Source organism: Eutrema salsugineum, unplaced genomic scaffold, assembly GCF_000478725.1.
Source record: "Eutrema salsugineum unplaced genomic scaffold, Eutsalg1_0 scaffold_11, whole genome shotgun sequence".
Lineage (NCBI taxonomy): Eukaryota > Viridiplantae > Streptophyta > Magnoliopsida > Brassicales > Brassicaceae > Eutrema > Eutrema salsugineum.
Genome location: NW_006256901.1, coordinates 1,014,264 through 1,028,503, shown reverse-complemented (window position 1 = coordinate 1,028,503; position 14,240 = coordinate 1,014,264). Strand labels below are relative to the sequence as shown.

At 38.7% G+C, this 14,240-nt stretch overlaps 3 protein-coding genes across 4 annotated transcripts; 2 read left to right on the top strand and 1 right to left on the bottom strand.

Moving 5' to 3' along the window:
* Window positions 1-3,386: 3,386 nt before the first annotated feature.
* LOC18026360 (zinc finger CCCH domain-containing protein 44) lies at window positions 3,387-7,041 on the top strand. Its single transcript, XM_006409136.2, has 4 exons — window positions 3,387-3,997; window positions 4,123-4,202; window positions 4,309-4,496; window positions 4,657-7,041. Exons 1-4 carry the CDS (start codon window positions 3,687-3,689, stop codon window positions 6,580-6,582), a joined length of 2,505 nt encoding a protein of 834 aa, XP_006409199.1. The 5' UTR covers window positions 3,387-3,686; the 3' UTR covers window positions 6,583-7,041.
* A 116-nt stretch (window positions 7,042-7,157) lies between these two features.
* Window positions 7,158-11,472, top strand: LOC18026359 (transmembrane and coiled-coil domain-containing protein 4). 2 transcript variants are annotated; one of them, XM_024160743.1, is made up of 16 exons: window positions 7,291-7,526; window positions 7,675-7,756; window positions 7,849-8,331; window positions 8,562-8,730; window positions 8,845-8,997; window positions 9,121-9,218; window positions 9,371-9,462; window positions 9,551-9,621; window positions 9,705-9,840; window positions 9,927-9,986; window positions 10,119-10,201; window positions 10,289-10,365; window positions 10,491-10,561; window positions 10,650-10,707; window positions 10,824-11,058; window positions 11,349-11,472. In XM_024160743.1, the coding sequence occupies exons 1-15, from the start codon at window positions 7,291-7,293 to the stop codon at window positions 10,935-10,937; spliced, it is 1,983 nt and encodes a 660-aa protein (XP_024016511.1). In that variant the 3' UTR covers window positions 10,938-11,058; window positions 11,349-11,472. The 2 variants fall into 2 exon arrangements, with proteins under 2 accessions (XP_006409198.1, XP_024016511.1); XM_006409135.2 differs by lacking the exon at window positions 11,349-11,472 and having other exon boundaries at window positions 7,158-7,526; window positions 10,824-11,231.
* A 33-nt stretch (window positions 11,473-11,505) lies between these two features.
* LOC18026358 (cytochrome P450 84A1) lies at window positions 11,506-13,572 on the bottom strand. The gene is made up of 2 exons (XM_006409134.2): window positions 12,634-13,572; window positions 11,506-12,149 (listed from the first exon to the last, which is right to left on the bottom strand). Exons 1-2 carry the CDS (start codon window positions 13,570-13,572, stop codon window positions 11,523-11,525), a joined length of 1,566 nt encoding a protein of 521 aa, XP_006409197.1. The 3' UTR covers window positions 11,506-11,522.
* Window positions 13,573-14,240: the final 668 nt, after the last annotated feature.

The following is a 14,240-nucleotide window of genomic DNA, read 5'->3' as shown; positions in this document are numbered from 1 at the left end:
CACATGAAATGGAAGGAGTATATACTTATTTTTTTCGGTTAGATTAAAATATCTTTCGCATTCAAATTTTATTCAATATTGTTCTGTTAAGGTTCTTTAATTTTTAGTTGACATATTCCTTTGGTTTCTATCATTCGAAGTCAAAGCTGTTTTTTCACGTTACAAATGCATGTGTGAGCCTATTTATATTTGATAAATACATTTAACAACGACATTCTAGTGAGATAGCTCATGTCACATCCACCTAAGATCAATCTATTAATTCGAAAAGTCTGGTTATAGGATGTATGTTATCACCAATTAAATATGATTAATTACCAATTACTGTAATTCTTCTTTTTTTTTTTATTTTTTCGGTGGAGACGAGATATAAAAGATCTTAACGTGACATAATCATCTTTAAGATTAATAGATTGTACGTATTATTTTTGATCTTTTTTTTTTATCATGGAACTCTTAGGCCATCTCCAACGCAAGCTCACTCCAGTATCATAAGTGGGTCCCTGCGTGTTTTTTGGATTTAAAAATTAAAAACAAAGTCCAAATTCAATAATACCGTATGAGTAGAGTGAGTCTGATGAACCCGTATGACTAGGGTATCACTGGACATGTGGCATTTTCTTATAGGCTGGTGTGTGAAGGTAAAAAAATTCCTGAAACAGAGCATCTCTTTCGTTTTTAAAAAATTTTGCTTTATTTTCTTCCTCATTTAGCCATTTTTCCGATTGTGGTTGCGATTTGACACCGTGAAAAAGCGTTCGGATGTGGTTGGAGTTTTTTCTGCATGGCGGTTTGCTTACAAGGAAGTACGGCAAGGAGATCGAGCTCTGCAAATTTCGCCGTCATTTAATTTTTAATTTCTTCGTCCAGGATTTTGTAAACGGAAGCGATCTTATTTGAGTGTTTCCATGAGATGAGAAACGGAGGTAAATGGGGAGATTGAGAACAGCTTTTCTGGATCTCTCCCATTGTTTTGTCTGTGTTTCTGAGGAGATTATCGTTCTAGACGGTGCGATTCGCTTTCGATTCTCCGTCTCCGTTAACCGAAACTCCATCGATTACGGCGAATCTCACGGCGGCGATGTGGTGAATTCATTGTCTTTTGATTTCGTTATGATGATACAAATCCAGTAATGTATGAATCAAATTCGTTGAATTTTTGAAGTTGATCTTGATTTTCTGATAGGTAGAGCAAACATGGATTCATTGTAGAAAAGAATTGAAAGATTGTCTTCTCTATACCCCTCTTGATTTTTGAAGCTGATTTTGATTTCTGCTATTGAATTTGATTGCTTTCGTTTTGACTTTTGTTCCAGTTCTACCTGATTTTGTTGGATTTGATTTGGTTTTCTTGCTGGTGAGTTGTGAAATGTGAATTATCGGAGATTTGTTTTGCAATTTTCTGTGTGTGGCTCCTCGAGAATAGAATGGACTCAAGTATGACTCAATATGAAATTGTTTTCAATTTACCAGCTGCTTTCTCAATTTTGAAATATGGAATATGATTTTGGTAGAATGGAATATCAAACGCTTGGAGGATGTTCTTCAAGCATCTGCATCTATCTCTACTAAGTATCTGCTTCATTAAGTTTTCATCTTGATTTAAGTCTGATCCTAGCTGCCATTTTTTATTGTGGTTTTGTGTTTGTGAGGACATATGCAGGGTTTACTGTCATTACACTTCTTGTCATTTGCATTTTTTATTGTGGTTTTCATCTAGTGTTTGTCGCTGAATCTCTGTTTTATTGCTCTCTGTAATCGAACAGTTTCTGATATGGGTTTTGTTTTGAGTTTTGCGGGAGGATGATATACTAAGGAAGCAAATCAGTGTACATGGAACTAAAATGTTATTATTTTATTTTGTTGATATTCAAAAACAGGTTTAGGGTTAGAGGTCATATTTTGGTTGGAGATCACTACTGTTCCAAAAAACAAAAAAACTAATATAAAATGCCTATAAACCCCAACCTATCATGGTTGGAGATGCCTTTAGTTTGTCTTATGCCAAAGATATAAATTAAAAGCTTACCTTCAACCATAAAGGAAATTAAAAGCTTACCATAGACTGGAGACCAATACGCATTAATATTACTAGGTGAATACCTGCACATAACGTGCGGTTTTTTTTTTTCAATTATTTCCAATTTATATATTTTATATTTTTCTAATAAAAACATAATCATCAATTGCTATATTATTATAAATCAATCAATTTTAAATATAATATTATTAAAAATTAAAAGTTTTATACCAAAAAACCATCAATATGTTTAATTAATTATAACATAAATTCTTGTTTAATATTTACATAAATATTGTTTGAGAATTAATTAATAAAAAAGTTTTCATATTATTAACAAATCAAAAGTTTTATACAAAAAAAAATCATCAATATTTTTAATTAATTATAACATAAATTCTTGTTTAATATTGACATAAATGTTAATTAAGAATCAATTAATAAAAAAAACTTTTCGTTTTTTTTGAGTGGTTAAAAACTTAATATTAAAATTTATTAATTAATTTTTTTTAAAATTGTAACTTTATATTAAAAATTAACACATGTCATCTCTATAAAAACTTTAAATTGCTGAGGTGTCACTCATATGGAGAGAGTTGGTCATCTTTTATATATAAGATTTAGGTCTTTCTTCTATCACTGAGTTTCTTTAACACTCATCATGTTTTGTTAGTGTCGTTTTGTTACTAGTGAGTAGTGGAGAAAGATTTTTGTTTTGTTATCAAAAAAAGGAAGAAAAAAAAACTCTTAAAATGTCAGTTGATCTCGGTTATAAAACATTATCCTGCTACATAATCATTGTAGCTTTAATAAAAGTCTTTTAGCATTGAATCGTTTTGCCCACTTTGTTATTGTCAACTAATTATATTAACACACAATCTTGATATATTTTTTTTTAGGGAGAAAAAAAGATCTCGAAAGAAAATTAAAGATAAGATGAATGGTTCGGTAGAGAGAAAAGACCACAGGAGGAAACTACGACCACGACATGAAACACACAAAAAAATAAAAATAAAAAAGTAGTTCAATTTCATTTTCGCTTTGGTCCACTTTTTTATTTTATTTAATTGTAACAAAAAATAAATAAATATAAGTAGTCCTTTAAGCTTTCCGTGTTAGCTCAAGACACGAAGCCTCCCCACTAAATAAAAATAAAAATAATTGTTTATTTATGGGAAAAGACGCGCGTGGCTCCCACTACCGTCAACTTTGCCCACGTGGAACCAGGCCATATGAACGGCGTTTAGTAAAAAAAAAAAGTGTTTCCTCTCTCTCTCTCACTCTCTTTCTCTCTCTAGAAAGTCAAAAAAAGGAGAAGACAGCCAAACACTGCCTTGTCACATCTCAAAACTTTCTCTCTCTAACTTTGTTCCGAGTAAGTCCATTTTTCCATGTGCCCACTGTGTCTTCTCTCCCTACACGCCACCATCTCCACCACCACCTTCTCCTCCTCCTCCGACGATTTCCAATTCCCAATTTGCAAACCCTAGAATTAGGGTTTTTTTCTTCTACTTCCTTAGGATCCTACTCCTCCCGATCTTTTTCGATTTTAGATCTTCTGATTTTGGGATCCTCGGTTTCGAATTTTTGATTTTCTGCTTTCTTTTTGAGCTGGAAAAATCGACTTTGGCTTCCCGAAGAAGCTAAAGTCCGTTGAACGGAATCGATGCCGGAAATCGATCTCATGAGAGTCGATCAATGCGTTTCCGATGTGAAATTCGATGGTGATTCGCCTAACGAGGCTCCAGGTTTCGGTTGTTGTGGTTCGATAGATGTGGAGGTGAAGCTAGAACAAGAGCCGGATTGTTCGACGAAAAGCGTCGGGCGCTCTGCTAGACGCGGTCGTCCGCCGAGAACACTGGGGAAAGCTACTTCGTCTCCGGTTTCACCCATGGCGCAGTCGAAGAAGAGGAGAGAAGACGAGGATGTTTGTTTTGTTTGCTTTGATGGTGGTAGTCTCGTCCTCTGCGATCGTAGGTGAGTGAGTTTCGAGCTTGGAGAAGTAAAACTCCAGCTAAATTTAGCTTTACTAGATTCGTTCTTCCGAAAATAGAAAATTTTTCTACTTCTGATTTAATTTGGGGGCTTTCTTAATGTGTCAGGGGATGTCCAAAGGCGTATCACCCAGCTTGTGTCAAGCGTACTGAAGCATTCTTTAGATCAAGAGCAAAATGGAATTGTGGTAAGTTGTTTCGATTCTCTGTGCTAATGCAGTTTAATACATTACCAAGTTTGAAGAAATTAGCTGGGTCATAGATTCTTTAATGACGATGATGATGGTTTTTCAGGTTGGCACATATGTACTGCTTGTCAAAAGGATTCTTTCTACATGTGCTATACTTGTCCATATTCAGTTTGCAAGAGATGCGTTAGAAGCTCAGAGTATGTAGTTGTACGAGAAAACAAAGGATTCTGTGGAATTTGCATGAAGACTATAATGCTTATTGAGAATGCAGCTGAAGCTAATAAAGAAAAGGTACGAGAATATGTCAGCATTTTTTTTTTTTTGCTCACAAACTGGAAAGCAATTTGTGGAAGTACAAACTAGAACCTTTTGGCCTTTTTCTTGCTGTGTACTTTTGTTTTGCAATGTGCTAGCAAAATGATTCATTTTGTTTTACATGTACATTTTCCAGGTTCAGGTTGATTTCGACGATCAAGGTAGCTGGGAGTATCTTTTTAAGATTTACTGGGTTTCCCTTAAAGAAAAGCTATCTTTATCGTTAGATGATCTTACCAAGGCGAGAAATCCATGGAAATCTTCTGCTTCAACTGTTTCTAAGAGAAGAGCGACTAGTCGGCTTCATTCAAAGGATGATGGCAATTTCCCTGGGGTTATGAAACCAGCAAGTCGTGCTAAAGTAAGGAAAATGGAAGCTGTTTCTGCGAGTAACTTGGCTTCTGTTTTGGATTCAAACAGTTCTTTGAGTGACAGACTTCCACCATTGACTAGTGCTGCTGCGTGGGCAACAAATGAACTCTTGGAATTTGTGAGGTATATGAAAAACGGTGATATTTCCGTCTTATCAAAGTATGATGTCCAAACACTTGTCCTAGAGCATGTGAGACGAAATAATCTACAAATCGCTCCTCAGAGTTCAGAAATAATGTGTGACCTGAGGCTTACAAGATTGTTTGGAAAAGAGCGAGTGGATCACTTGGAAATGTTAAAGCTTCTTGATTCTCACTTCCTCGATCAAGAAAGGTCTCCGGTTACAGTTACCTCAGCCACAGGAGTCACTGAAACTATGTCTTTCCAGGTCGATGCGAGCAGAAGCTGCGATAGGTTGAATACATTTGAACAACATCAAAGAGGAGAGTCACAGCAGTCAGACGTGCACAATATTCAGGTTAGACCTTCCAGTTCTGATAGCAGAAACCATGCCACTGTAAAGCCTGAATGTGCCGCTCTGTCCAATAAGCCAGTTGATGGTTTGGATGCGAATATGGTATGGTTATATGGAGATCCAGATGGGAAGATTCATGGACCATTTTCCTTATTGAACCTGCAACAATGGAATTCAAGTGGTCATTTCCCGCCTGAGCTGAGAATATGGAGGTTAGGTGAACAGCAAAATAGCTCCATACTTTTGACCGACGCATTAAATGGGCAGTTCCATAAAACAGGGTCACTTCAGAATCATTCTATCTCGAAGCAGGAAGAGACGGCTACTATAGCTAGCGATCAAAACAGGAGTGTGGATGTTGCTAAACTAGAGAGCAGAGTACTTGACTTTAGCCCCAACTCTGTGTCTACTGACCAGAGTGTTATTTCCAGCAGTAACAGCGTCATCACAAGGAGCTCTGATGCGAGCAACAAAAGTGGAAACAATTTTAGCCACAACGTGCCATTGGATTTCACTCTTTCTAATGAAAGGGAGACTGTGGGTTCTGTCTCTCTCTGGAACAAAATGAAAGTTGATAGTCCTTTGCCTGGACAAAGCCCGATAAGCTGTTCCCTTTCGCTTGCTACATTTCCAAGAAACTCAAACTCAAACTGCTCCCTGCCGCAACAGGAAAGATGGGATGCTAGTCAAACAGGGGCAGATGGTAACGCAGTAACAAACGCTTGCAATCAAAACGATATTGGCCTAAGCGATGCGGCTGAGAAACAAGTCACAGCTACTGTTCAGTCATGTGGACAAAACTGGAATGCTGCTACTCCAAGCAGTGCTTCAAACGTGTGGGAACCTAACCCCGGTTTGGTTTCTTTCACAGACAATCAAGAAATCGACTTTCTAGACCTCTTTAGCCCGACCTTCAAATTCAACTTTGCGTCCACTACCACGGATTGGCAACCAATTGTAGCTGGACCTGACGAATGTGACGAGTCAGTATCAGATCTTTTGGCGGAAGTTGAAGCCATGGAGTCCCAAAAACGTCTTCCCTCTCCAACTTCAACGTTCCGTGGTCCTGGAGAGTTAATCCGACACTCCATTAACGGTAGCTTCAGTCCAGCAGAAGGGCATAGCCCAGCACTTGATGTAAGCAAAGGCGACTCCATGAGCTCAACAAACGACCTGCAAATGCATTCACGAACTAACAACACCGTGGATTTTTAGCCGTGGGGGTCGATGATCATGTATTGGTTTAATTAGAGAGACATATTCTGGGCACAGCTCACCATAGATGTCGGAGATCGTCTGGTCGATGGTGGACTATGCCCTCTCTTCTCTTTTCTTTTTGCAGGATTATTACAGAACATAAATAAGTGGCGAATTACCATCATCCATCAATTATCAGAAAGAAAGAAAAAGAAAGAGTGGTGCATATGAAGAAAGAATATGATCAAATGTTTCTTCGTGATATTTTTGGCTGCACCCATTGTTTTCGGATATTTAGGTTTTGTACGTTGTCCTGTGTTAAGATTTGCACAGACCCAACCTCTGTATTTTTACATTGTTTGTTTGTACTTAGGTAAGTATAAAAATGGAAGAATTTGTTGCCAAATGAATGTAATCAAAACATTGTAGGGATCATCATCTGTTCTATATAATTATATGATAGTGTAACGTTTCATTCTCTTGTTATGAATGTTTTCATCACATCTCTTTTATTCGTTTGTTTGAATTTGTCTCTTACTTTTGTTGACAAGTGTAGGCTCAAGTTTCTTTTATTCAAAACGGCTTCGTTTATTTTCATCATCAATACAGATTTTGGGAATGAGACGAACTCGCTCTATTCGATTGATCGTTTCCGGATTTGGAAACTTTTTCTTCTTCTTTCGACTTCGGGTTTTGTTGTTCGATTGAATTTACATTTCTGATTTGATGGTGGAAGCTACGTCGAATTTGACGCCGTCGCAGAGATACGCGGCAAGCGCATTGTTTGCGATCGCGCTTAACCAAGCGCAGATCAGCCAGACTAAGCCACTGGGGATCCCCTCCACCGATCACGGCGGAGACGACGGAGAGTCGATCAGAAGCAGCGGCGGCGGTGATCCTATCTCCGAGGACGCGGATCTCTGGGTCCACGAGGTTTCTGGTTTACTCCGACCCGTTTTCAGGTGAATTCCCTCTAAACCGTCACCGTTATTTCGGATTCTGGAATTCGTTTTATATGATCACGACGAGATTATCTGGAATTGTTCATGTTTCTTGAGTTAGGGATATGTTCATATGCGTCTGTGTGACTGTGTGTAATTTTGGTTTCAGATGTCTTCAGATTGATTCCTCAGTTTGGCATGGACTCGAGGAAATAGCTGCTTCTTCTCTGGCTAAGGATCACATCGGTGCGGTATGACTAACTTCCCTCTGTATTAGTATGAATCCGATGTGTTGATGGGTTCTTCTTCTTCATTGTCTGTTAGTTTTTTGGGATTATTGTAGCTCATCAAGTTACTCTCAGAAGATGCGAGTGATGATAATGGTTGTAGTGAAATGGTGGAGAAAGAAACCGCCTTAGCTAAAGGTGCTGAAGCTATGGTTCAAAGCATTCAGCGAGGTTCTGTATCTGTTGAAGCTAAGAAGGAGAAACATGTGGAATATGAAAACGAATGCCGTGAGAAGTATTCCGTTCCCGAGGCACCGTCTCTTGCTGAGGATAAGGAAACAGAGAGTCACGGGGAGGATGTAGTTAAAGATGGAGGCCACAATCCTAGGATTGTTGAAGATGAGAAACATGTTGAGGAAGTAGCATTGCTTAGCCATGAGAGGAAGATAAGTGTTCTTTATGAACTGCTTTCTGCTTGCTTAGCAGATAAACATGAGGAGAACGAGAAATGTACACGGAGTAGGAAAGGCTATGATGCCCGTCACCATGTTGCTCTGCGGTTACTTGCGACTTGGTTTGACATTCGATGGATTAAAATGGTATGTTTGCTTCCTTCTGTCTAAATTAAGCCAAATTTTGTAAATTTTTATGCTACCACATAGCATAACAACCTCATAGTTTTATAGTAGCCATCTTGCTGGGGATTCAGGATCTGATGACATTGGCATGCATGAGAAGTTTTAAGAAGCTCAAATTACAATCATCGGCTCCCTCTTTTTGTGCATTTGGATTATGCAGAAAATCTATTTTCATATTGCGTACTTTTTAGGAAGGAGTTGAGACAATGGCTGCATGCTCTGCCATGGCATTGCAAAAGTCAATTGAAAATAAGGAAGAAGAGTCTCTGTCACCAAATAGTGAATGGGATAACTGGAAACGTGGAGGCATTGTTGGAGCGGCTGCTTTAACAGGGGGAACTTTGATGGCCATCACTGGTGGTACGGTGTCATCTAACTGTTGATATCTCCCTTCCTACGTTTTGGAAATTAAGAGTTTGGATTTGGAAAATGCCAACTCTCAACCTGTTTTGATTTACATATTCTATGAACCAGGATTGGCTGCTCCAGCAATTGCTGCAGGGTTTGGTGCATTGGCACCAACTCTGGGGACGCTAGTTCCGGTTATTGGAGCCAGTGGGTTTGCTGCAGCTGCTAGTGCTGCCGGAACGGTAACTGGATCTGTTGCTGTTGCAGCATCTTTTGGAGGTAAAGAAAGAATAGACCAGATTTAAATAAAAAAGTGGATTAAAGTGATGATCATGTTGAGTTCTTTGGGAAGAAAGGACCAGTTTTATCTTTAGCTTTGTTTCTAAATGTGTTCATGATCAGCTGCTGGAGCTGGGCTCGCTGGGACTAAGATGGCAAGGAGAACTGGGGACATTGAAGAGTTTGAGTTTAAAGCTATCGGAGAAGATCATAATCAAGGAGTGAGTTTTGGTTTCCTTTGTGCTGCTAGATCACTGCAACGATAGTTTTGTGTTGGGTCAAATAAACCATTTCCGTGCTTTGTTTTGAAATCCCTTTGCCCTGCATTATCTGATTTTGAGGATGACGTGTTTTTTCTTTATTGATGTAATAGCGATTAGCAGTGGAGATATTAGTTGCTGGCTTTGTTTTAAAGGAAGAAGACTTTGTAAAGCCCTGGGAAGGGTTAACTAGCAACTTGGAAAGGTATGAACATGAGTTGGTCTTGTGTACATTTTTATGGCTTGTACTACTATTTCGTAAGATTCATATGTTTGCCATAATTTCTTCTTAGGTACACGGTGCAATGGGAATCCAAGAACATTATAGCAGTGAGCACTGCAATTCAGGATTGGCTTACTTCAAGTAATATAGAGTCTCATTCCTTACGCGTAACCATGTAATCTATCTGTTTGTTACGAAGTAACACCGACATGGAATTGTTGCAGGAGTTGCTATGGAGTTGATGAGACAAGGTGCAATGCACACCGTACTGAACTCACTTTTAGCAGCAATGGCATGGCCGGCAACAATCTTAGTAGCTGCTGATTTCATAGATAGTAAATGGAGTATCGCCATTGACAGGTAAAATGAAAATATATTGTGACTGAAATGCCAAGTATGATACAACTATTACTGCAACTATAAGTTCTTGGCCATTATTATTTCAGGTCAGACAAAGCAGGGAGACTTCTTGCTGAAGCGCTTCGAAAAGGTTTACAAGGAAATAGGTAGTCTGTTTCATATAAACAATTATTGGATAAATTACATCAGATTTCTATCTGATGAAGTTATATAATTATAATATTACGTCAGCGTGTTGATTTTTTACATTTTCTGTGGAAAACTTGTGAGGATCTCAGACCTGTGACTCTTGTGGGTTTTTCGCTTGGCGCGCGTGTCGTCTTCAAGTGCCTCCAGGCTCTGGCCGAGACAGAGAAAAACGGTATATCTCTTCTCTCATACCTCTGTTTCTTTAGAAATGATGTTATCTTTTGAATTGAGTCTTGTCTTAACACATTATTCACGGCAGCTGAAATTGTGGAAAGAGTTGTTCTTCTTGGAGCACCAATTTCAATCAAGAACGAGAATTGGCGAGACGTAAGAAAGGTAATAAATCTTCTTGATAAGTTCCCTTACGCATTTTAACTAGAACTGATGTCACAGTCTAGGTAACAAATCCGTCTTTTGGTGTTCTGTTTGATCTTTACGAGTCGTCTTTTGTTGGTTAACAGACGGTGGCTGGAAGATTCATTAACGTTTACGCCACAAATGATTGGACCCTCGGGGTTGCTTTCCGTGCAAGGTACTTATCTTGCTTACATTGCCACTTTGTTCTTTGGTTCCCGTTTCATATTCAAATCCAAACTTTTTCCTTTCTTTAATTTTCGCAGTCTGTTGTCTCAAGGATTAGCTGGAATCCAACCGGTTTGTATCCCGGGGATCGAGGACGTAAGTTCTCTCATTGAACCTTGTGTATGTTTTCATTACGTGTTAAGTGAAATGAAAAACAAAAATAAACAGACTAATCATCTATAATCACATATCTAAAAACCCTAAAATGGCAGGTGGATGTAAGCGATATGGTGGAAGGTCACTCATCTTACCTATGGAAAACTCAGCAAATCCTGGAAAGACTTGAACTCGACAACTCGTACCCTGTTTTTCGAAATACTCTCTAACTTATCCCAACCATTAGGGCCATATCCTATGTTATCCAGATTCAAAGACCAGATCAACACTAACGAGTGTCCGAAGTGGCAAAACGAAACATCACATCCCTTCCTCTCTCATTATCCTCAGGTGCGTATACATTATAAAAACTTTCACTCACATTCTTCACCATTTTACATAATAATATCCCTCATTCTGAAACCCTATACGATCTAAACTTCTAATTTTTAAATCGTTGGGGAAACTCACTGGACAAGATAAAGGGGTTTTTTGTTTGTTTATCTGTTTGAACTTTCAACGCATCTCTGTAGTTAGTTAAAAAAAAGTTTTTTTGGTCTAATTTCCTCTGACGTCGATCAGTAGGTTTAGTTACCATTTGTGATTACGATATTAATTTAAATTAATTTATTTATATACAGTTACATTTTGAGGAAGAGGGAAACGAAAAACAACGCAAGTCCCAAGTGAAATGAAAACATGATTAACCGGAAAAGGTTCAAAAAAAAAAGAAGAGATATTAACAGGAAAGACAAAACTTATGCACCATTATCCTGCTTCCTGAATAGAACAGGAAAACTCTCTCCATTGTCAGGTCAGGTGCTAACAGGGCAGATGAGGCGCGTGTTAGGCACGGCGATCAAGCGCGTTGCTCTGGGTGCTGTAAGACCCATGACGTCGCTCATGTCGAGCTCACTCGGTTTCATCCCGTTAGGCAACTGCCACGTGTAACAGTGAATGATGTTAGCCACAGCGACCTCCATCGCGTATAGCCCAAGCTGCATTCCCGGGCACGATCTCCGACCCGCCCCGAACGGTATAAACTCGAAGTTAGTCCCCATGAAATCGGGCATACCCGGTTCCATAAACCTCGAAGGCCTAAAGGCTTCCGGGTCAACCCACAGTTTTGGGTCACGCGCGATGGCAAAGGCGTTGATCATCAGGCGCGAGCCTTTGGGCACAGAGAAGCCTTGGAGCTTCGTGTCCTCGACGGCCTCGTGGAGGATGAGTGGGATCGGTGGGTGGAGTCTCATGGTTTCTTTGAGTGTGCATTTTAGGAAAGTTAGTTTCTCGAGGTGCGTCTCATCCACGCGCCGGTCAAGACCCACGACCTCGGCGAGTTCTTGTTGGAGCCGTTTGAGTTCGTTTGGGTTACGTAAGAGCTCCGTCAAAGCCCATTCGATCCCCGATGCCATCGTCTCCGTTCCTCCAAACATAACATCCTTGGGAGTAACAAAGTAAAATTATATATCGAGCTACCATTATAATTATCAAAATTTTTAAGAAACTATAAAGTTCAAAATTCAATATCATTCTACGATGAACTATATCTCTTAAATATACTACATTCAAATTCCATCTCATATTAAATGTATGATTCCCAAATCCTAACACACATATATATATATATATATATATATATTATACATCACTTTCGAAACCAAAAATATATTTCTATATAGAAACAAAACAAAAAAGAAAATATCATTGCTACTGATAATTTTTGAAACTAAGTCATTCCAAGATATAAAACTATCAACTTCAAATTTTTTTGAGTAAATTGGTCGGAATAGGTTTTCAAAATTAAATTTTTGGCGGAAATATCATTATACTCAATTGTTTAGTTATATATTGATGATGTTATCAAGGAAGGAATGATTACTAAGAGAAATCTATAAATAAAAAAGGTTTAACGTTTTGGCTTACCATGACGAGGGCTTTGATATTATCACGTGTGAGTTTCATGGCGTTCTTATTACGATCAGTTGATGAATCCTCGCTTACTAACTTCTCTTCTTCACTATAGAACGCAAGTAGATCATCCACCATATCTGTATCTTCATCAACGTTTACAATCTCTCTCTTCTTCATATGCTCATCGATAACTTCATCTATGAACCCGTCAAGATCGTTACGGGCCTTAACAAGCCTCTTGTTTATCCCTTGCAGATCGAACCAGCCTAGGAACGGTATGAAATCCGCGATGTTGAATGCTCCAAATAGCTTTGAGAACTCTTGCAAGATCCTTATGAACTCGTCTTGTTCCGTCTCGCACGCCGCACCAAACGCCGCTCGGTACGTTATGTTCCGTGTCAATGTGAAAATGAGCTCTCCAACATTTACGGGCTTACCGAGGTTGCTAGACAAAGAACGGACCATATTGTTTACTTCGTCACGGACCGAGGCCCATGACTCGGCCCGTTTCCGGCTAAACACCTTCATGACGCACACTTTCCTCATTTGTCTCCAAAAGGGTCCGTAAGGAGCGAAGGCCATGTCGGCTAGATCGTAGGTTAAGTAGTTTATGGCTATAGTCACGGGCCGGTTCGAGAAGCTGATGTCTTGGACTTGGAGGACTTGTCGGGCCACGTCTGGTGATGTGATGGCAAACACGTGGCGAAATCCCATTCGTAAGTGGAACAAGCCGCCGTACTGATTGGCTAGCTTGGCTAGACCATGGTGTGTGAGTTGGTCCATCATTAGCATGTTGCCGATTATGGGTAAGCCCTTGGGCCCGGGAGGATAAAGCGGTTTAAGCCGTTGTGAGAGAAGGTAGGCCACAACTACAAGAGAGACGGTGATGAGAAGAGCCGTCTTTGTGGGATCTATTACTTGGTTTAGTGTTTGTGATAATAGAGACTCCATTGTTAGTTTGTCACTTAATTTGAGATGATGTGATTATTAAGGCCAATGCTAGCTTTTATAACCATAATTTCGCCCCATATATCGGCTATTTTTTTTTATCATCTACAAAAAAAAAAAAAAAATTATAGAGTGGACTTTTAATATAAATCAACGAGTTGACTTTTGCAAACTGAACTATTTCTGTGTTGGATCATATATACAAAAATAATGCTGCACTAGATTAGGTTTGGAATATTGTTTTGTTGTCATATGTGATAAACAATATACTAGTATTTAACTATTTATCCACGCTTCAAGTTTTGGAAATGTGATTTTTTTTTTTTTGGTTGGGTTTAGTTTCAATTTTCATGTTTTTCACAGTTTTGAAAAATGATTATGTTGTATATGGTGCACGGAGTTATAAAAGAAATCGATCAATCTGCAAAACTAACTTTACCTTTTTGATGTTTTTGCCTTTACGTTACTTTATTACTGATATATTGTTATTTAGCATGTACTATTCATCTCACATGTCAATAACCACCATTAATTTAACTGTTTCCATTTCCCATATAGCTTGGATGATCTTACGACCAAACTGAAAATAAACATTATTTACTTGTGCATTTACGTTAGTTGCTTGATAACGTTTTGAAGGAATGCACCAAACTGAAAATAAATGTTATTTA

What these genes read in the sequence shown, in the direction of transcription:
- LOC18026360 (XM_006409136.2), top strand. Translation starts at nt 3,687, where the DNA reads ATGCCGGAAATCGATCTCATGAGAGTCGATCAATGCGTTTCCGATGTG. An exon ending in CTCGTCCTCTGCGATCGTAG is followed by an intron (nt 3,998 to 4,122) that starts GTGAGTGAGTTT and finishes TTAATGTGTCAG; the next exon opens with GGGATGTCCAAAGGCGTATC. An exon ending in CTGAAGCTAATAAAGAAAAG is followed by an intron (nt 4,497 to 4,656) that starts GTACGAGAATAT and finishes TACATTTTCCAG; the next exon opens with GTTCAGGTTGATTTCGACGA.
- LOC18026358 (XM_006409134.2), bottom strand. Translation starts at nt 13,572, where the DNA reads ATGGAGTCTCTATTATCACAAACACTAAACCAAGTAATAGATCCCACA. An exon ending in ATATCAAAGCCCTCGTCATG is followed by an intron (nt 12,150 to 12,633) that starts GTAAGCCAAAAC and finishes GTTACTCCCAAG; the next exon opens with GATGTTATGTTTGGAGGAAC.
- LOC18026359 (XM_024160743.1), top strand. Translation starts at nt 7,291, where the DNA reads ATGGTGGAAGCTACGTCGAATTTGACGCCGTCGCAGAGATACGCGGCA. An exon ending in TTTGATGGCCATCACTGGTG is followed by an intron (nt 8,731 to 8,844) that starts GTACGGTGTCAT and finishes TCTATGAACCAG; the next exon opens with GATTGGCTGCTCCAGCAATT. An exon ending in GTATCCCGGGGATCGAGGAC is followed by an intron (nt 10,708 to 10,823) that starts GTAAGTTCTCTC and finishes CTAAAATGGCAG; the next exon opens with GTGGATGTAAGCGATATGGT.